A 22,160-nucleotide genomic window follows, 5' to 3' on the forward strand; every position below is an offset into this window, starting at 1 on the left:
CAGAATTGTCATCATTGCAAGAGAGTTGTGACATTTTAACATCGATATTGCAGCAGGAGAGGGACAAATGAAGGAAGAAAAAGGGGGCTACACATTGTTCTGGAAAGCTCTACCTGAACAAGAACCTCCAGTACATGGAGCAGGCTTTGCTATCAAAAATGATATTGTGACGCTCTTGTCAGAAGTCCCTACTGGCATTAATGAGCAACTATCAACCCTTCGAATAAACTCGCCAAAAACCAACAGGCCACTATTCTAAGTGCTTATGCTCCAACACTGGATGCCGATGAAGACATGAAAGAAAAATTTTACTCTCAGCTGGATACCATCCTATCAGAGATACCTAAGGAGCATAAAATTACCCTCCTGGGTGCCTTTAATGCAAGAGTTGGACAAGATTTTGAACTGTGGCCTGGGACTATTGGGAAAGAAGGAATTGGCAACAGCAACCAGAACAAAATCTTACTTTTGTTGATATGTTGTTATTACCAACACACTCAATAGAAAAATAAATTTAAAATATCTTGGGAGGCACCTTCGGTCAAACCACTGGCACCTCTTAGACTATGTAATTGTCCGAGCTGAAGATCGCTCCTTACTAGAGCTATGACGAGTGCTGATGATTGCTGGGCAGATCACCAATTAATATGCTCCATGATGGCTATCAAGATTATACCTCAACACAGGCTTCAAGGAAGGAAACCAAGCCACAAAATGAATACTCAAGCGCTTCAAGAGCCCATTAAGCAGGATTGCCTCCGAACAACTCTTAAGGACTATCTGCTTTCGGAATTCCCAAATGACACTGAGGAACACTGGACGAAGCTAAAAACTGTGGAATGGTCACTTTAAAATGTGAAGGTTCATTATTGCTTCACAAGTTGTGTATGTCTTTAAGGGCCAGGGCCAGCGCAAATAATGAGACCCAGCCTTACAGCTGTGAAACATAGCAGGTGCTGCTAGGTTGTGTTAATTAAGCTGTGTCAGCATTTGGGCATAGTATATAAGGAGCAGCACCTAGCTCTCTCCTTACCCTGGGGGATGGGTTGGTGGTTGGGTCATGTTTGTTGTTGATGTATTTAGTGTATAAGGAGTTTTTGTTTTTGTTATTAAAACCTTGTTTAAGTTATTTTTTAGTCCCTTTTTAATGCATGGTCTCCCCAGCAAGCTCTCTGCAGCGCTGTTGTTGTTTAGTCGTTTAGTCGTGTCCGACTCTTCGTGACCCCATGGACCAGAGCATGCCGGGCACTCCTGTCTTCCACTGCCTCCCGCAGTTTGGTCAGACTCATGTTTGTAGCTTCGAGAACACTATCCAACCATCTCGTCCTCTGTCGTCGCCTTCTCCTTGTGCCCTCCATCTTTCCCAACTACAGGGTCTTTTGGAAGGCCAAAAGTGAACAATCCTCCCACCCATTTCCCCGTTTATTGGCTCCGGAGGCGCCACGACAAGGTTGCAAAAGCGTGATCCGATCGCCAAACTAAGCAGCCTCCCCCCTCCCACTTCCGGGAGAAGAACCCACCCCCGACCGACCCCCCCCCCCCTGTGTGTGTCACACAGAGAGAGAGAGAGAGACTGCATGCTTTCTTGGAATAAGTGGAAAAGGGTAAAAGGCGGATCCAGCTGATTTTAAACGGATCCTCATAAATTCATATGATTTTTTTCATTCAAATTAAATAAAACCACCATGATACTGTAGACCACGTCTTACTCTGTTTGTTATTGTTGTAGTTTTTTAAAAAACAACAACAGGTGCTTGGATTTGCTTCTTGTTTAGTCATTTAGTCGTGTCCGACTCTTCATGACCCCATGGACCAGAGCACGCCAGGCACTCCTGTCTTCCACTGCCTCCCGCAGTTTGGTCAGACTCATGTTTGTAGCTTCGAGAACACTGTCCAACCATCTCATCCTCTGTCATCCCCTTCTCCTTGTGCCCTCAATCTTTCCCAACATCAGGGTCTTTTCCAGGGAGTCTTCTCTTCTCATGAGGTGGCCAAAGTATTGGAGCCTCAGCTTCACGATCTGTCCTTCCAGTGAGCGCTCAGGGCTGATTTCCTTAAGAATGGATGCATTTGATCTTCTTGCAGTCCATGGGACTCTCAAGAGTCTCCTCCAGCACCATAATTCAAAAGCATCAATTCTTCGGCGATCAGGCTTCTTTATGGTCCAGCTCTCACTTCCATACATCACTACTGGGAAAACCATAGCTTTAACTATACGGACCTTTGTTGGCAAGGTGATGTCTCTGCTTTTTAAGATGCTGTCTAGGTTTGTCATCGCTTTTCTCCCAAGAAGCAGGCGTCTCTTAATTTCGTGACCGCTGTCACCATCTGCAGTGATCATGGAGCCCAAGAAAGTAAAATCTCTCACTGCCTCCATTTCTTCCCCTTCTATTTGCCAGGAGGTGATGGGCCCAGTGGCCATGATCTTCGTTTTTTTGATGTTGAGCTTCAGACCATATTTTGCGCTCTCCTCTTTCACCCTCATTAAAAGGTTCTTTAATTCCTCCTCACTTTCTGCCATCAAGGTTGTGTCATCTGCATATCTGAGGTTGTTGATATTTCTTCCGGTGATCTTAATTCCGGCTTGGGATTCATCCAGCCCAGCCTTTCGCATGATGAATTCTGCATATAAGTTAAATAAGCAGGGAGACAATATACAGCCTTGCCGTACTCCTTTCCCAATTTTGAACTCTGCAGCACTACTAAACTGCAAATAGCCAACAAAAACATCCATTATTGCAGCCTGTGAACGAACTATTGGATACCAAACCAAGAAACACCAGGACTGGTTTGATGAGAATACAGTGAGATTTGAAGGCATTATTGACAAGAAAAGGAAGGTCTTTCAGATCTGGCAAAGAGATAGAAACTGTGCCACTAAGAAAAAAACCTATGCCAAAGAAGAACCAGAGAACTCAAGAACACGTGGTGGATAAAATAAAGCTCAAGAGATCCAGCACTTAGCCGACACTCATGATGCACAGTTTCTTTAAAGCCACAAAGACCATCTATGGGCATATGCCCCCTACGCTTAACAGACGGTACCACACTTCTAAAAGATAAAGAAGCTATTGCACTATGCTGGAAAGAACATTACCAGCATCTCCTTAACCACAACTCACCCGCAGCTGCTGAGGTCCTTTCACAAATTTTGCAAAAACCAATTAGAGATGAGCTTGCAGTATCTCCAAATTTGGGTTAGTTGTGTACAGCTTATTAACCAAATGAAAAACAACAAAGCCAGCGGACCTGATGGGATACCTGCCAAGGTCTTCAAAGTGGGTGGAACTGAACTTGCACAACAACTTCACAAGCTCATCGGAAAAATCTGGGAGAGAGGAGATCCCAGCAGACTTTAGGGATGCCAAAATTATCAACCTCTTTTAAAAAGGTGATAGACACGATTGCAGAACCTATCAAGGCATCCTTTTTTATATGTGGCTGGCAAAATTCTTGCAAGGATCTTAGCAAACAATCTCTTAACAATATCCGAGGTGACCCTTCCTGAATCCCAAAATGGTTTTCGGCCTTCTAGGGGGACAGTGGACATGATTTTCACCGCTTGACAGCTTCAAATGCAGAGAGCAAAACCAACCCCTGTATATGGCATTTATTGACCTGACTAAGGCCTTCGACCAGGGTGGATAAAAATCAATGATATTTTTAAAAAAATATAAAATCAGATTTATTTTTTAAAATTGGATTTTTTTTATTTAAATTGGATTTTTTTTAAAAAAATGTTTTTGGAGGAAAAATCTTTCTAAAGATAGTTTTCTATTTAAGTTACGTTATAGTTCAAAAGCTATTCATCAGGAAATATGGATTTGTTTTTAATTATGTAGCATGAGGTTTTATATGCAATGTTTAATTTTTTTGGTAAATGAATTCCATTAATCCATTCACAATGTCATGATATTCCAGAAGTTTCTGTAAGATTATTTAGGACAGTTTTTCTAATGAGAAGATATAAACACAGATGCTTGCTTTTGCAGTTCTCAAAAGTGTGAATTTGTGTCTACAGAGATAACATGCCTTTTCTTCACAGGAAAAATGTTATAAAATAAACACACAGAGTTGAGGAAAAAACCTTAATCCCATCGTTCCTTTGCAAATTTATATACACAGAATCAACCCCTTACCAAATGCTCAGTTCCAAGAGGTTCAATGAATAGATTGTTTGGAGTAGAATAGATCTGCACAAGTAGCCTAAGCATGAAGCAGTAAAAAATGAAAATGCAACCTTGTGAGCAGAATAATCCACAAGTTTGGAATATTTGCATAATAATTGTGCAAGTCAGTTGCGTGTCTGTGCAACTCAGACTTGAGGCAAATGCTGAAGGCACTTCAGGGCTGGCAACCTCTTCCCAATCCCACTGGGTTCAAACAACTGCGCTAACTTAACTGTAGAGTATAGGCACTTGAATGTAGAAGCAAATCCAAGGGGGGGGGGCGAGTGGAAACAGTAACTGGGATCTGTAAGTCCCTGGCGAGACCTTGAATTGCTTGCCAGTCAACTAATAAAAGAGTTCACTGGTTCCAGGCCCTACTTCCTGCATCAGGAATCCCTGAAGTTCTCTGCTCCAGTTCTTGGTTCCCCTTTTCCAGCTTTCCACCAGCCTGCTTCTCCTCGGCCTGTTCTTTCTGCAAGCCTGTTCCAGCCTAGGCCTACCAACTGTATTTCTCCTCCTCCCCCCTCCCCTCTAGAAAAGGAAGACCAGCCTCTCCCAAGCCAGGGCTGCTGGGAGATATAGCCCCTATAAACAGTTAATTATGAAATTGTGAGGTTTATTAAGTTAACTGTCTATGTATTTCTAATAGTATAACCCAGGCATAGGCAAACTCAGCCCTCCAGATGTTTTGGGACTACAACTCATCCCTAGCTAACAGGACCAGTGGTCAGGGATGACGGGAACTGTAGTCTCAAAACATCTGGAGGGCCGAGTTTGCCTATGCCTGGTATAACCAAATCAGTAATTTTTGATATAACTGTAAAAACTACTCTGAAATTTTATTATTCCAAAAATGAAACTTTCATCTGATTGTGAATATTAAGATTATACCAGCATGAATGAGTCTTTCTGTAAAAAAAAAAAATATGATTTAAATCAAGTCTTACTGGCTAGTGATTTAAATCGATTTTATTTAAATCAAATCCACCCTGCCTTCGACACTGTAAATCACAATGCCCCGCTCACTGTCCTGAAAATTGGCTGCCCAGATAAATATGTGAACATCATTCAGCTCCTCCACGATAATATGACGGGAACAATCGTGGATAACAACGGCTCTCAAAGTGAACCATTCACAGTGGAATCAGGTGTTAAACAGGGTTGTGTTATTGCCCCAACTCTATTTATTACCTTCATCACCATGATCCTACACACTGTCGAAGGGAAACTCCCCACCAGGGTAGAAATCATTTATCGAAGAGATGGAAAGCTCTTTAATCTGAGTAGACTGAAAGCAAAGAGTAAGGTTACCGTAACTTCCAGAGCTTCAGTATGCTGATGACAACATAGTGTGTGCACAATCAGAGGATGACCTTCAAACCATCCTAAATATCTTTGCAGAAGCTTACAAAAAGCTTGGCCTATCGCTCGACATCCAAACCACCAAAGTGCTCCACCAAAAAATAAAAAACAACCCCTCTGCAGCACCACAAATACAACTCAATGGTGTAACGTTGGAAAATTTTGATCACTTCTCCTACCTGGGCAGTTATCTTTCCACAAGGGCTGACACTGATGCCAAAATCCAGCATCGCCTGAGCTCTGTGACTGCAGCTTTCTCCTGATTGAAGTGCAGAGTGTTTGAGGACATTCGCAGGGAAACCAAAATGCTTGTTTACAAAGCTATTGTACTACCAACCTTACTGTAGGCTTGTGAAACATGGACCACTTATAAACGCCATCTCCAGCTCCTCAAAAGATTCCAGCAATGGCATCTCCAAAAAAAATTACTCATCACTTGCAAAGACAGGCAAACTAATGCCAGTGTACTAGAAGAAGCAAAGATCACCAGTGTTGAAGCAATGATTCTTCAACATCGACTTGGTTGGACTGGCCATTTTGTTCGGATGCCTGATTATCACCTTCCAAAGCAAATACTCTATTCCAAACTTTAAAATGGAAAGTGTAATGCTAGTGGTCAACAAAAGAGGTTTAAAGACTGTCTCAAGGCAAATCTAAAAAAATGTAGTATAAACACCAACAACTGGGAAACACTGGCCTGTGAGTGTCGAATTCGAGAACAGCCTTTACCAAAGGTGTCAGGGGCTTTGAAGACGCTCAAACTCAGGACGAAAGGGAGAAACGTGCTAAGAGGAAGGCATGCTTGGCAAACCCTCACCTTGATCAACTCCCGCCCAGAAACCTATGTCCCCACTGTAGAAGGACGTGTTGATCCAGAATTGGCCTCCAGAGTCACTTACGGACTCACTGTTAAAACCATGTTTATGTAAGGCAATCTTACTCAGCTATGAGTAATTGCCAAAGAAGACGACAATGACTTGCTCCCCAGTGATTCCAGATTCAGGTAGGTAGCCGTGTTGGTCTGACGCAGTCAAAATAAAAATTAAATAAAAAATTGTCCAGTAGCACCTTATAGACCAACTAAGTTTGTTCTGGTATAAGCTTTTGTGTGCATACACACTTCTTCAGATACACTGAAGCAGAAGTCACCAGACCCTTATATATACTGGGAGGGTGGGGTGGGGTATTTCTTAGAAGGGTAGTGGGAGATGGGTGATTGGCTTAATGGGTATGGTAAACCTGTTGATGACTGTTAACAACGGTTAACGACTTCAATTAGTCCTACAGGAAAAAGCAAGGGATAGTATGCAGATGACCAAAAATAGCTTTAGCATGTGTAATGAGACAAGAATCCAGTATCTCTATTCAGAGCAGGCCTCTCCATAGTTTTCAGTTTACAGAACTGTGCCAGACAAGGGATCCCAGGGCTGGCTTGTAAACTTTGTTTACGCTGCTCAGTCTCTCCGCCTAACAGCTGCTGTGTAGGGTAGCGCAGTAGCAGCAGCAGCAGCTTTCCAACACATCCTCCAACCTGTCCCTGAGCTTTAATTCTAGTTGAGGATATTTTGGGATACAGTATTTTTAGTATGGATTGAAGAGAGTGGCAGAGAGGGTGTTTGGAGGCTTTTTAGAAGGTGCACCCTACTTTACGCGATTTCACTTATGCACGTGGGGACCCAGAGCGTAACCCCTGCATAAGTGAGGAGATGCCTGTACTGTTTACAGCTCTAGCTGCTCTATCTCTAGGAGGATATTGTACAGCTGGAGATGGTGTTGTAAAGGGCTACCAGTGTTAGAAACTGGGATAGAGAAGCTATTCGCCACATGACCCCTGGAACCTAGGTTACAGGCACAAAAACAGAATGGCTAATCGCCACCCCCCCCCCAGTTCAGCAGCACTTTCTTTTTATTTTTCAAAATGCATGAATTAATACAATTCACATCACTGACGCATTGTTAATATCACATTTTAATAGCAATTCTTAATTGGTCAAAAGCATAAAACATTTGAATAATTAATATTTACAGATGCCGGCATATATGTGTTACTACGAGCAGTTTCACACCAGTTTTGGACACTTAAAGCAATTTGCAATGTTAAGAGAGGTGCTATAAATAAAAGTACTTTCGACATTCATAAGCATTCACTTTGGGCATGCTAACTGCATATGTACAATCTCCCAGAAAGCTGCTCATTAATGATCCATGGGAGGCTGGAAGCAATACTTCCTCTGTTTCCCAGTAAGATAGAAACCAGTCAGTGAAAGTTGCTACTCAAGCTGGTGATTGCAACGTGTGCTTAATGACGTAACTTCCAGCTGCGGGAGAGGTCTCAATCACCTAACTATACATATATATCCTTAAAACTGCTTTTTAAGAATGCAACACCTAACAGTTAAATTCAATTACCTTAATAATGTGTCTAAAGGCATTTCATACCCTGTAAATTGCTACATAAATAACAACACAAAAAACATACCTCCAAGTTAGTAGCATGATAGCAAAGGAACTCACCTTCCCTGTGAACTACTTTTTTCTTTCTTTCTCAGATCTTTATGGGCTCTGCTGCATTCCTTAATGTAACAACAATATGCACTTCCGGTCGGCGCCAGCGCTCAATGGCGGTCTCCCGCTGAGCTCTGCTCAGGGAGACTGCTCCGCGAGTTCGGGTCTGACCGCTACGGCGAAGCGGGGACCCCTAAAATCTCAGGCGCGGAAGCCTGAGAGCACGGAGACTCGGTGGGCACCTTAAGCGCCCCCCCTCACTGCAAAGGAGCCTTTTTAAAGGCTCCGGAGCGGCATCGGGGAGCGTGGTGCTGAGAGTCGCTACCCAGACCCGTGGAGTGAAGCCGCGTCGCCATTGACGGAGAGCGCCGATTCCTTCCTGACATTTGGAACCTAATTGGATTATCCGTGAGTAAGACTGAACAACAACTTTAAAAGAAAATACCCGAAAATTGGCTGAAAACGGAGAAGGCAAAAAGTAAGGAAGTCTGCCTTCCCCGGACTGCATGACAACTAAAGCAACAAAATAGGAAGCTGCAATTTGACAGGAAACAGTTTTAAAATTGACGGACTCAGACATTGGACTTAAATCCCCCCCTTAGCAGGCAGGGGCGGGGGGGGGGAAGACTTTTGATTTGTATTACCTGCATGAAAGAAGCATAGAAGGGGAATTTTCTGCCGTTTTGAACCCTTGGGGGAGGACTGCCTGGAAAGTGAGCCACCGGGACTAAGAACTGTCATTAGAGACTTGATACAAAGTTGGCGCACTGCCTTTTGTTACAAAGTAAAGACCTTGCTACAAGTCTGGTACTCTGGAATGTTACAAATTGATAATACTTGGAAAATATTGGACAATTGGTTGTTATTTTTGTTACCTTTGAAGGGAACCCTTGTTTCTTTGTATTTAGAACTTTGGACTGCTCCCTCTAGAGGGTTGCAGGGAAACAGTTATTATTTTCACTGTAAGGAACAGGCTTGTGGAGTTTTAAAATTCCCGTGGGAACGACCTTGGGACATGAGTGGCCCAGCAGAAGAGATAACAACAAGAGCTAAGAGTAAAGCTGCTCAGAAAAAAGGGGCTCAATTTCAAGTCCAGCTGCAGCAGGCGCAGCTACAACTTTATCTATGGATTCAGTGACACAGGCACTAGTTAAAATAAATGAAGCTCTGGAAGCGCTCACAAAGCAGAGCACGGAAAACTCCAAACAGCTGAAAGAACTGTCAACAAAATTGGATTTAAATACAGAGTCAATAAACAAATTGGTTCAAGAAAATGAGACAACTAGAAAGATCGCTGAAGAGGCAAAAACATCTGCAGAAGAGGCAAAAACTTCTGCAGAAACTACACAGGAAAAGTTAGTACCAGTCTGCAAAAAGCTGGAAGAACATGATGCGGCCCTGTCTTTATTGGAACTACAGAGGAAAAATAGGAATTTGAGATTGAGATTGATCCCAGAAAGTGAAAAGGATAACTTGATAGATTTTCTTACAAAAGAGTTTCTGGAATTTTGGCAGGACAATTTGAAAGAAGAGGAATTCAAGATAGTAACTGCTTTTAGACTGGGCAGGAGACAAAACAGAAAGAGCCCAAGAGACTGTTTGATAACTTTGAGATCTCAGGAGGAGAGAGATAAGATACTAAATTTACATTTTCAAAGAGCTCTTGAGATTGAAGACTCCCGTGTGCAGATATTCAAAGACATTCCTAAATATATTTTGGAAGTGAGGGCTTATTACAAGGACTTGGTCACTCTGTTGAGAAAGAATAACATACTATTCAGATGGGAGTTCCCACAAGGCCTGTCTTTTAATTACAAAGGGAAGAAAATCAAAATAAAAACAGTGCAAGATAAAGAACAATTTTTGGAAAGGAACGAGGAGGACCTTTTGAAGGAAATGGCAGAACCTACAGATCTAGCAGAAGTACCAGACATTTCAAACTTATCTTTTGGGCTTAAAACACCAACAGGAGAAGACTTGCTTGGAGCAGTTGGGGGAACAATTAAGTAAATAACAAGATGTCTCTGCAATTTCTAAGTTGGAACTGTAATGGACTGAATCTTCCTAGGAAAAGACGTGAGGTTTTTCATATCCTAAAAAAAGAACAATTGGACTTGATTTGTTTACAAGAAACCCACGTGACCAGAGTACACCGAAAATTACTTATTAATAAAAGATTAGGACAGGAATTCATTTCATCGGACAAAGTGAAGAAAAGAGGAGTGATCTATGCAAAGGAAAAGTTGGCACCTAAATTAATTTTTAAAGATGAACAAGGAAGGTATATGGCAATTGAAATTCAAGTTCAAGGAGAAATATTATTGATAATAGGAATTTATGCACCAAATGAAGGGAAGTCAGAATTTTTTAAGAAATTGCATGAGACATTAATGGACTATTTGGATTACAATGTAATTATGATGGGAGATATGAATGGAGTGGTCTCTACAAACATGGATAAAGCACAAAGACAGGTGGTCTCCAAGGATGGGAGACTACCAAAGACTTTCTTTGAAATGACAGACAATATGAACCTGATTGACATTTGGAGAACAAGGAACCCTCTTGAGAGGGAGGGAACGTTCTTTTCTGAAGCAAAAATTGTTGAATCAAGCCTTGCACCTGGAGAGTGGCCAAGTTCCTCTGACAAGGCTTGATTGAACATATGGTAGCAGACGCTGCTGGTTATCTGATCCATGGGAATGAGCATGAGAGGTGAGAGGTTGATGGATCGTGTGCCATCCTCTGCACCAAGGAAAGAAGATAACGTCTGCATTGCAGCCAGAAGCTGAACAGATGGCTGGACACCAAGAGGGGGTGTTTTCCAAGCAACGGAGCCCCGAAAAGGTATGCTGAATATCGGGCTGAGAGTGTGAATGCAGATTGATTTATTCTCTGGTTCACGAGAGCTGCGTTTGGAAAAACAGCTCTGAGAGCTAAGCCTGCATACCAGGCATATTTGCGGTGAGATAAGAAAGACAAGTATGCACAGTTGCTAAGCAACGACGGTCAGTTGGCTTGGAAAGTTACTGACACCTGGGGCTGGCTCAGTCAGAGCCGGGAAAGCGAAAGTTGTTTTGACTGTGAGACAGCTTGGAGATTGCCTGCCTGAGAGAGGCAGAAAGACAGCTCAAAAAGGAGCTTTTGGATTTTACTAGCTCGAGAAAGAGAGCTGAGACTTGGATTCAAAATGGATCCCAAGAAGGGGGGAGCCTTGCCTTACCTGCCTCCCCTGACTAATGACAATTATTCATCTTGGTCTGTAAAGATGAAGGCCCTGCTGCAGAATCAGAGGATTTTTGGGGTGATTGAGAACCCCATCCCTCAAGCACCAACCCGAGGTTGGGAATCACAGAATGTGAAGGCCAGGACTGCCATAATTCTGTGTGTCTCGGATGATCAACTTGTGCATATTCAGGATTTGGAATACGCGCGTGAGATTTGGGAAACGCTGCGTAGAACACATCAGAGAGATGCTGGTTCTTCAGCGTTGTTGTATTTTGAGAAGCTGACCAATCTGAGGCTTGCGCCTGATGGAGATGTTCAAGCGCACCTGACGGAAATGAAATATCTGCGCCAACAGATGGTGGAACGCAATTTCCGTCTGCAGGAGGAAGTGTTTTGCTTCATGATGATAAACAGCTTAAATCGGACTTACAAAACGGTTGCCAGTCAGCTGGGTTCCCTTCCGGCGAACGAATTAACCGCGGAGAGGGTGTCTGCCATTGTTTTGAATGAACACGACAGGCTTGCTGCACTGGAGGTGAAGGACAGGGGGAGGGAAGAACGGAGTTCTAATTCCCCCACTGATGTTGCTACTGGAGAGGATGCTGTAGCTTTGAACGTTGTCCGATGCTACAATTGTGGACAGGCTGGGCATCTTCAGCGGAACTGCAAGAAGCCACGCCAGCCGAAAGGAGCGAAGGGCCGCTCAGCAAAGCCTGAGGCAGCAGGCAAAGGTCCAACCACGTCTTCGGTGAAACCTGCAAAGGCCCTGATGGCGAAAGGAACCACGCCAAATGTTGGAAATTCATTTGTGATCGATACGGGCTGTAATTTTCATATGTCCCCACACAAGGCACTCTTTTCGACGTTTAAGAAGCAAAGCTTCGCTGTGGAACAAGCCAACGGTCAGAAGCTGGAAGCGACCGGGGTTGGAACTGTGTATCTTAAGAGTCTGAACCTGACTATACACAATGTTTACTTGGTTCCTGAATTGAAGTTCAATCTGCTGAGTGTTTCGCAGATTGCAAAGAAAGGACTGAAACTGTCCTATGATGATAAGAGCTGCGAGATCTTCAAAGATGGAGAGTTATATCTTTCTGCCAGACAGAAAGATGGACTGTATTTGTTGACTTTTGAGCAAAGTGATTACATGGAATGTAATTCTGAGTCTAACATGATTTCTCTTGCAGGTGTGACCAAAACAAGCGCCAAGAAGGTGGCCAGGGTCGACAGAGCGTTTCAGCAGGTGTATGCTGATGTGATTGGTCCTCTAGAACCATCTAGAGGCAATGCAAGATTTTATCTTGTGTGTGTGGATCATTTCTCTAACTTTGTCTGGGTTTATGTGTTAAAGAGGCCACAGGAAGCCTTGGAAAGGTTTCAGGAGTTTTGTGACAAAGTTAAAGATATGCATGATGCTAACATTGATTGTCTTTTGACAGATGAGAAGCAGATTTTTCTTTTACAGGATTTCCAGAGGTTCCTGCACAAGAAAGGGATAAGACACAAGGTTGCTGTTTCAGCGGAAGCGTGGAACAGGGGTGTCTGTGTACGGGTGAACAAAGAATTGCAAAAGGGGATGAATGCGCAATTGCTTAGTTCACATCTGCCACATGAGTTCTGGGCGGAGTCACTCATGTCGTTTAGTCATGCATGGGTGAGAAAGGTTTCAAGAGAGTTGGGAAGTTCTCCTTTTGAGAAACTGTTCCAGAGAAAACCTTCTGTTGCCCATTTCAAGGTTTTTGGGTCTCATGTGAGGACAGAAGCTCCAGGTGGAGTAAAGAATGCCAGAGGCATTTTTGTGGGATATGAAAAGGGTCTCCACAGAGTAATTTTGTCTGAATCTGGTCAGGTGATTCTCACAAAATTTCTAGAGAGTGCTCCTGAAAAGGAGAGAGTGATAGTACACACATTTCCCACAGAGGACGATTCAGATGATGATGATGATTTCACAGAGTACAGTGGTACTGAGAGTGACAGCGATAGCTCAGACAGCTCTGTTGTCACAGTCATTGAGAGGAAATCTCACACAATGGATAGACCTTCACAGGTGAAGGATGAACCACTGTTTACTATTGGAACTGGTTCTCCTAGGAGTCCTGAGACAGAACCAGTGAGCAGAGAGGATCAGCACCTCATACGCAGGTCTGAGAGAGTCACAAAGGGTGAACCACCCAAAAGGTACTCAGAAGAGTTTGCTAACTTAGCTGTTGCATGTGTTGCTGTTGTACACAACCGAGGACAGGTTGGAGCTGTGTCTGAGTCAGAGACAAAGACACAACAGAGAGTTGCTAGCCAAGGGAATGCAGATGCACTCATTCCTTGGAAGCCAGACAACCAGAGAGGTACACTGGGGAAACCAGTGGCGGGTAGTTCCAAGGGTGGAACTGAAACAACAGGGGAGTGTTATGTGTATAACAACTGTTTGTTTTCTTCTCTGGATCACGCTTTGCTTGCCGCAACACGCATTGATTCTTTTGGGGGAGGTTGTTGCGAAAAAGGAGCAATGCTGCTGAGTGCTCCAGGTGGCCGGAAAGCCAAACAGGATGTTGATGTTTTGGGACTGTACCGTGGGAACCAGGGACAGTCTATTATGTGCTCTGAGCACCGGATGTTAGCTCAGAGTGGCACATGACCCTGTACTGGAAGTACATGGGTGGAGTTATTCCCTCTCTGCTGTAGCTGCTGATGTGAGAGGGTGCAGACATGTTTCCTCTGCACTGCTGAAAGACAGAAATAAAGGCATGTAAATACATTTCTGTCTGTCTCTCTCCCCTCCCTGGGGATGGCAGGGGGGAGTGGTTGTGTTCTTCTCACATTGAGGAGGATCGGCCGATAGAGACCTCGCCTTGTCTTGCCGGGAGTCGCTGACGGGGGAGGCCAACATGGAATCAAGCCGGGCACCTGGAGAGTGGCCAAGTTCCTCTGACAAGGCTTGATTGAACAAAAATGACTTGGACCAGAATTGACCAAATATGGGTAACTAGTGGGATGGCACCAAAGATAAAGAAAGTGGAAATCTGCCCAAAGACTTGCTCCGACCATAACGCTGTAAAGATGGAGATGAATCCAACAACAGCTGGCTCCTTTAGATGGAGGATGAATGACTCCCTGTTTAGAGATGAAGAGGTGTATAAAAAGGCCCAGAAAGTGGTAAAGGACTACTTTAAGATAAATCTGAGAACAGAAGTGGAAAAAAGAGTAATCTGGGACGCAAGCAAAGCCGTCATGCGAGGATTTCTAATACAACAGAATGCTATAAAAAGGAAGAGACAGAATGAGAAGAAGGATAAGATTTTGGAAAAGATAAAAGAAGGAGAAAAAAAATTGAGATCTAAACCAAAGTCACATGAAATTTTGAGAGAAATTAAGTTTTACCAGAGACAATATATGGAACTGATGAATCAAGAGATAGAATGGAAAATAAAACAAATGAGACAAAAGACATTTGAATCGGCAGACAAATGTGGAAAACTTCTGGCATGGCAACTGAAGAAGAGACAAAAACAGAATACGGTTACAAATCTAGAAGTTGAGGGAAAGAACATTTATAAACCTAATGAGATTAGAAACTGTTTTCAGAGTTATTTCAGGAGACTTTATGCACAAGGGCCGGTGAATGAAAAAGAAATAGAAGAATTTCTTAAAAAATATGGACTACAAAAAATTTCTGAACAAAGTAAAGTGATTTTGAACCAGAAGATAACTGATCAAGAAATTGAGGGAGCCATTCAAAATATGCAATTGGGAAAATCTCCAGGACCTGATGGACTGACCTCCAGATATTACAAAGCTTTGAAAGAATGGCTTATACAACCGTTGAAGGAGGTCTGTAACGAAATTTTAGAGGGGAAGAAGGTACCTGAATCGTGGAAAGAAGCGTACATTACACTTATACCAAAATCAGAGACTGAGAAGAACCAGATTAAGAACTACCGCCCTATATCATTACTCAATGTGGATTACAAAATTTTTGCAGACATTTTGGCAAAAAGATTGAAAAGAGTTTTGGTGGGGGAGATTCATAAAGACCAGGCGGGCTTTCTTCCAGGAAGACATCTATCAGACAATGTGAGAAATATAATAGATATTATGGAGTTATTAGAAGTTAATATTAATACCAAGGCAGTATTAATATTTGTGGATGCGGAGAAAGCCTTTGACAATATTTCTTGGAGCTTCATGAAAAAGAATCTTCAAGGGATGGGGGTAGGCCAAGGCTTTGAGAATGGTATAGGTGCAATTTATTCTGAACAAAAAGCAAAATTGATTGTAAATAATGTGGTTACTGAAGAATTTGCTATTGAAAAAGGGACACGACAGGGGTGCCCAATATCCCCATTACTTTTTATATCTGTCTTGGAGGTTTTATTAAACATGATTAGAGGGGACCAGCTGGTTAAAGGGATTCAGGTCGGAGCTAAACAATATAAATTGAGAGCGTTTGCAGATGATCTAGTATTAACTCTACAAGAGCCAGACACTAGTACGAGAAGAGTTTTAGAGCTAATACAAGTATTTGGTCAAGTAGCAGGTTTTAAGTTGAACAAACAGAAAACGAAAGTACTGGATAAAAATCTAACAGTTGCTGAAAGAGAGAAGTTCCAGAGTGAAACTGGTTTAATGGTAGCAAAGAAGGTGAAATACCTGGGGATTAATTTGACATCTAAGAATGTGAACTTATTTAAAGATAATTATGAGAAATGTTGGACAGAAGTTAAGAAAGATTTAGAAATATGGTCAAATTTGAGACTTTCCTTGTTAGGCCGAATTGCTGTTATTAAGATGAATGTTTTGCCGAGAATGTTTTTTGTTTCAAACATTGCAGATTGTGGATAAAATGGATTGTTTCAAGAGGTGGCAAAAAGACATATCTAGATTTGTCTGGCAGGGCAAAAAGCCCAGAATAAAATTTAAGATACTAACTGATGCAAAAGAAAGAGGGGGGTTTGCCCTGCCGGACTTAAAATTGTATTATGAATCAGCGGCTTTTTGCTGGCTGAAAAACTGGCTGCTTCTTGAAAACACAGACATTTTGGATTTGGAAGGGTTCAATAACAGATTTGGCTGGCATGCATATATATGGTATGACAAGGTTAAAACCCACCAAGGTTTCAAAAACCATATTGTTAGGAAAGCATTATATAATGTTTGGATTCGGTATAAAGATTTGTTGGAAAACAAAACCCCTAGGTGGTTGTCACCAATGGAAGCTAAGGAAGTGAAAAAACTTAATATGGAATCCAAATGGCCAAAATATTGGGAAATTATAGAACATGAGGAGGGAAAAGTGAAATTGCAGAGTTATGAGAAATTGAAGTCTAAAGTAAGAGACTGGCTTCATTATTACCAGATAAATGAAGTTTTCAAATAGGACAGGAAAATTGGCTTCCAGGTGGAGAGGTCAAAATTAGAAACAGAGCTTTTGGAACCCAATACTAAGAATCTGTCAAGAATGTATAACTTGCTGTTGAAATGGAATACACAGGATGAGACGGTTAAATCAGCTATGATTAAATGGGCACAAGACATTGGTCATGACATCATGTTTGCTGACTGGGAACAGTTATGGACTACCGGTATAAAATTCACGGCATGTAATGCCTTAAGAGAGAACATTATGAAAATGATGTACAGGTGGTACATGACCCCAGTCAAGCTTGCAAAAATCTATCATACGCCCAATAATAAATGCTGGAAATGTAAGGAAACTGAAGGTACTTTCTACCACCTTTGGTGGACGTGCCCAAGGATCAAGGCCTTCTGGGAAATGATCTATAATGAAATTAAGAAGGTACTTAAGTGTACTTTTCACAAGAAACCAGAGGCCTTCCTCCTGGGCATGGTAGGCCAATTGGTGTCAAGGAAAGATAGGACGTTTTTTATGTATGCTACAACAGCAGCAAGAGTTTTTTTAGCAAAGTATTGGAAGACACAAGAACTACCCACGCTGGAAGAGTGGCAGACGAAGGTGATTGACTACATGGGACTGGCCGAGATGACTGGCAGAATCCGTGACCAAGGGAAAGAGACGGTAGAAGAAGATTGGAAGAAATTTAAAGTTTATCTTAAGAACTGTTGTAAAATTAATGGGTGCTAAAATGTCATGGGTAACGTAAAACAGAATTGCAGCGATAAATGATTGGGTAAGAGAAAAAGGATCAAAGAAATTGAATCATAAGTAATTGAAATTAGGGGTTGCTGAAAAAGTTTAAAACAGGGATGCAGAAAAGGGAGGTATGGGGAAGTCGTTGAAATAAGGTTTAAGAAAAAAAGGTTATGAAATTATACGTGTTTATATGTTTGTTTGTTAATGTGTTATGTTGTGAATTGTTAGTTTTTGTGTGTTAATATATGTTGTAAAACCAATAAAAATTTATTATAAAAAAACAACAACAATATGCTTTCTGCATAAGTACACTTACATCAATAGGCAAAGATTATTAGGACCAAAGAGCAAGGGGAAGGGGTGGGGGAATATCTATCTAAATTAGTCAGACTGAACAGTCGCTGAAATGAGTGTGCTTCCCTACACACACCCCAAGACAGATAGGGGAGACAGAGAGGGAGCACATTTGAAAGGGCAATGGTCAGGTGCCTGTCCTCCTCACAAATCACAGCTGCCCCTTCATCAGACAGAACAGAGACAAGGGAGAGCAGCCTCCAGCCAGCCCATCGCAGCTCCCAGAATTTCCACCCTCCCTTCCCCACAGGTGGCCGGGGTTTGCGGCACCGAGCGGGGGTTCACCTGGGCGGGTGCCTCCCACCTGCTTGGGCCAGCCTTTTACCCGCCCTCGGCCAGGGAGGACAGTGGGTGGCCGGCCAGGGGTGGGGCAAAGGCCAAAGAAAAGAGGTTGACCCGTTTGTCCAAGCCTCTTTTAGTTTTCTTCCTTCCAGGATACACACAGAGAAAAGAGCTACAGATTGCAGCTGAGCTCCGCAGAGGTGAAAGGGGAGAGGGAAAAACCTCACGCCAATATAGCTGCTAGAGAACCGAAGCTGAGCCACAGAGACATGCTCACACACCCCTTTTTCTTCAGCAGCCCACAATGTTCTGCCACCTCTCTTGCCCTCTTTTTTTGCCTGGCCCTCTCCTATCACAAGACCCCCCCTTGAGTGCCACAGAACCAACCCAGAAGCAGCCCATTTCACACGCCCCTTCATGCAACAGTAAGAGACAGAAAAGCATGTGAGGCACTTTTCCCTGCCCCTCAGCACCAGCTCAGTGACTCATGCTGCTGCAGCGGAAGCAGTACTTCCCTTGGGCAGCAACAGGTTACTCAGGAGTCAGGCAAGGAGGAATTCTTGAGTCTCAGCAACCACATATGGCACCGGCTAATTTCAACCCCTGAGGGAAACCAAAATTACTGCTGGGTTAAAGCAACTCTTCTGTAAGTACATAAAGGCTACAATGCTTGAGATTCTTTGGTTTATAAAAGTACTGTATTTTTCGCTCCATAAGGCGCACCTGACAAAAAGGCACACCTGACAAAAAGACGCACCTAGTTTTTAGAGGAGGAAAACTTCTACTGTATGTGACCTCCAGTTTCAGGAGGACACTGTACCTGTTGCTAGGAATCAACATCAATGATGCTATTGTGCTATTGCCTTCATGTCTTTCTTAATAATAATAATTTATTATTTATACCCTGCCCCTAGAGATATATTGGAAAGATATTTAAGGTGAGGGGGTATAGCTACATAGCACAGCATCTGCCTGGCGTGCAGAAGGTCCCAGGTTCAATCCACAGTAGTATCTCCAAGTAGGGTTGGGAGAGACGCCCTGTCGGAAAACCTAGAGAACTTCTGCCAGTCAGTGTAGACAATACTGAGCTAGACAATAAGGACACCAGTGCTCTGACTCAATATAAAGCATATATGCCTACGTTCCTAGTTTTAAAACAACGGTCCTATTGCTATGTAGTTTGGCCACACACCTGAACAGGGCCAAAAGACTTCCCCACACCTGAGGCACAGCATTCATAGCAATAACCTTTTTCCATGCTGGTCCCTTCTCCCAGCAGGAGGTGTGGTGGACAGCTTTCCCCACCTTCCATATGCCTTTTCCTCCAGGTCTGGTCAAGCCCAGCCCTCTGAGCTAGATGGGCTAATGGTCTGCCACGTTATAAGGCTATGTCTCTATTGAAATTTGCTTTTAATTTAGAGCCATGACAACTAGAATCTAAGTTCATTTTTAGCATATGATTCAAAGATTCCAGATTCAATCCTTGGCATCTCCAGGTAGGGCTGGGAATTATCCCCTGCCTGTCAGTGCAGACAACACTGAACTAGAGAGACCCCTCAATGGCCTGACTTATAAGTTAACGTCCTATGATCTTATATTATGGGGAAGGGGTACAGCTCAGTTGCACACAAAAGGTTCCAGGTTCAATCCCCAGTGGCATTTAAGGATAGGACTGGGGAATGCTCCCTTCCTGAAACTCTGGAGAGCCACTGCCTACCTGTGCAGACAACTAAGCTAGACAGAAACCAATACTCTGAACTCAGCAAGCTGTGTCAAATTTCAAGTCATGTTACTAAGTGGTATAGTTTGGGCCGCACACCTGTCAGGTGCCAAAACTGCTTCCCCGCAACTGAGGCGCGTCCCTTCCCACGCTGACCTCCCTTCTCCCAGGAGGAGGCGTGAGGGGCGACCGTTCCTCACCTCTTCACATAACGCCTCCTCCAGGTTCAGCCCCTCTCCTGTAAAGACCGAGGCGCGGGTCGCTTTGGTGAGGTGGGGGACCCACCCCGAGCCTCTTACCTGGCGGACGCGATGCAACGCGTCTACGAAGCATTCGCTCTTACCCGCCCCCGCGGGTGCCGCATTCGGCCCCGGAGTCAGCTCCGCCATGACACGCGCACGCTGCCACTGCCTCGGCCACGGTGTAGGCCTCTTCCGCCTCGACCTCCCACCGCCCGGCTTGCTCCTGCCTCAGCCTCTCCGTCCAGCGCCCAGGGACTCAAGTTAGCTTTGCTGGCTGGCTTTCTTTCTTTCTTTGCTTCTCTCTCTCTCTCTCTCTCTCTCTCTCTCTCTCTCTCTCTCGACCCGTACCGGAAAAGGAAATCCCATTCGTTTCCGCCAGAAATAGGAAGTAGAACGAGGGAGGGGCGGGTTGAGAGAGAAAGCAGCACTAGGCCTGGGAAGGGAAGGCGTCGGAAGTCCTCCTAGCGGGATCTTCCTTCCGGAGCCAGGGTCACGTGGCCGGGGCGAGCTCCGCGTGGCTCGCCAAGAATGCCCAGAGTGAAAGGAGCCTGGAAGGAAGGGGTGGAGGGATCGTATTCCTCCTTTAAATTTCATTACTGTATGTAGTAGTGGCATGCTCGCAAGCACACCTGTCGGGTTTGTTTTTACTCTGATTTTAAATCTGTTGACGTCGTCACGTTTTTCTTTGTTTGATTTGGACCAGCTTCAGAATAAAACTTTTTATAGCGTTTCAGGACCTTAGCTATTGGGGGGGGGGGGGAGCTAGCCTGTTTTTTTGCCCCGGGTGAAGCCTCCAGAGGGGCGCCATTGAGGGTCCAATCCTGCCTGGACTCCCTCCGACGGCAAACGCTCCTTGCCTCTTCGGAGTCTAAAAGCGTCATTCGGCAGGGAGCTTCCTTACCTAGCCAGCTCTAATCTCGGTATAGTCTTTCGTGCATGGAGAGGGATGCTTAATTGCAGTGGGAAGCAGGAAAACTTGGAAGGCCAAAAGTGAACAATCCTCCCACCCATTTCCCCGTTTATTGGCTCCGGAGGCGCCACGACAAGGTTGCAAAAGCGTGATCCGATCGCCAAACTAAGCAGCCTCCCCCCTCCCACTTCCGGGAGAAGAACCCACCCCCGACCGACCCCCCCCCCCCCTGTGTGTGTCACACAGAGAGAGAGAGAGAGACTGCATGCTTTCTTGGAATAAGTGGAAAAGGGTAAAAGGCGGATCCAGCTGATTTTAAACGGATCCTCATAAATTCATATGATTTTTTTCATTCAAATTAAATAAAACCACCATGATACTGTAGACCACGTCTTACTCTGTTTGTTATTGTTGTAGTTTTTTAAAAAACAACAACAGGTGCTTGGATTTGCTTCTTGTTTAGTCATTTAGTCGTGTCCGACTCTTCATGACCCCATGGACCAGAGCACGCCAGGCACTCCTGTCTTCCACTGCCTCCCGCAGTTTGGTCAGACTCATGTTTGTAGCTTCGAGAACACTGTCCAACCATCTCATCCTCTGTCATCCCCTTCTCCTTGTGCCCTCAATCTTTCCCAACATCAGGGTCTTTTCCAGGGAGTCTTCTCTTCTCATGAGGTGGCCAAAGTATTGGAGCCTCAGCTTCACGATCTGTCCTTCCAGTGAGCGCTCAGGGCTGATTTCCTTAAGAATTGATGCATTTGATCTTCTTGCAGTCCATGGGACTCTCAAGAGTCTCCTCCAGCACCATAATTCAAAAGCATCAATTCTTCGGCGATCAGGCTTCTTTATGGTCCAGCTCTCACTTCCATACATCACTACTGGGAAAACCATAGCTTTAACTATACGGACCTTTGTTGGCAAGGTGATGTCTCTGCTTTTTAAGATGCTGTCTAGGTTTGTCATCGCTTTTCTCCCAAGAAGCAGGCGTCTCTTAATTTCGTGACCGCTGTCACCATCTGCAGTGATCATGGAGCCCAAGAAAGTAAAATCTCTCACTGCCTCCATTTCTTCCCCTTCTATTTGCCAGGAGGTGATGGGCCCAGTGGCCATGATCTTCGTTTTTTTGATGTTGAGCTTCAGACCATATTTTGCGCTCTCCTCTTTCACCCTCATTAAAAGGTTCTTTAATTCCTCCTCACTTTCTGCCATCAAGGTTGTGTCATCTGCATATCTGAGGTTGTTGATATTTCTTCCGGTGATCTTAATTCCGGCTTGGGATTCA

General features: G+C 43.8%; 1 protein-coding gene across 8 annotated transcripts in view; it reads right to left on the reverse strand.

The window, feature by feature from the left end:
• Positions 1 to 20,431, reverse strand: part of LOC310753831 (far upstream element-binding protein 3-like) — a 347,698-nt gene extending 327,267 nt beyond the window's left edge. For 7 of the 8 annotated variants that reach the window (XM_083595188.1, XM_083595185.1, XM_083595189.1 and 4 more), the window contains exon 1: positions 20,026 to 20,302. In XM_083595188.1, coding sequence (XP_083451314.1) covers positions 20,026 to 20,115 — 90 coding nt within the window. In that variant the 5' untranslated portion in view covers positions 20,116 to 20,302. Of the gene's footprint in view, positions 1 to 20,025 lie in introns of all 8 variants that reach the window. The other variant, XM_083595187.1, reaches the window with a different exon arrangement.
• Positions 20,432 to 22,160: the final 1,729 nt, after the last annotated feature.

The sequence above is a fragment of the Podarcis filfolensis genome (assembly GCF_964270895.1).
Source record: "Podarcis filfolensis genome assembly, chromosome: W".
NCBI classification, from domain to species: Eukaryota; Metazoa; Chordata; class Lepidosauria; order Squamata; family Lacertidae; genus Podarcis; species Podarcis filfolensis.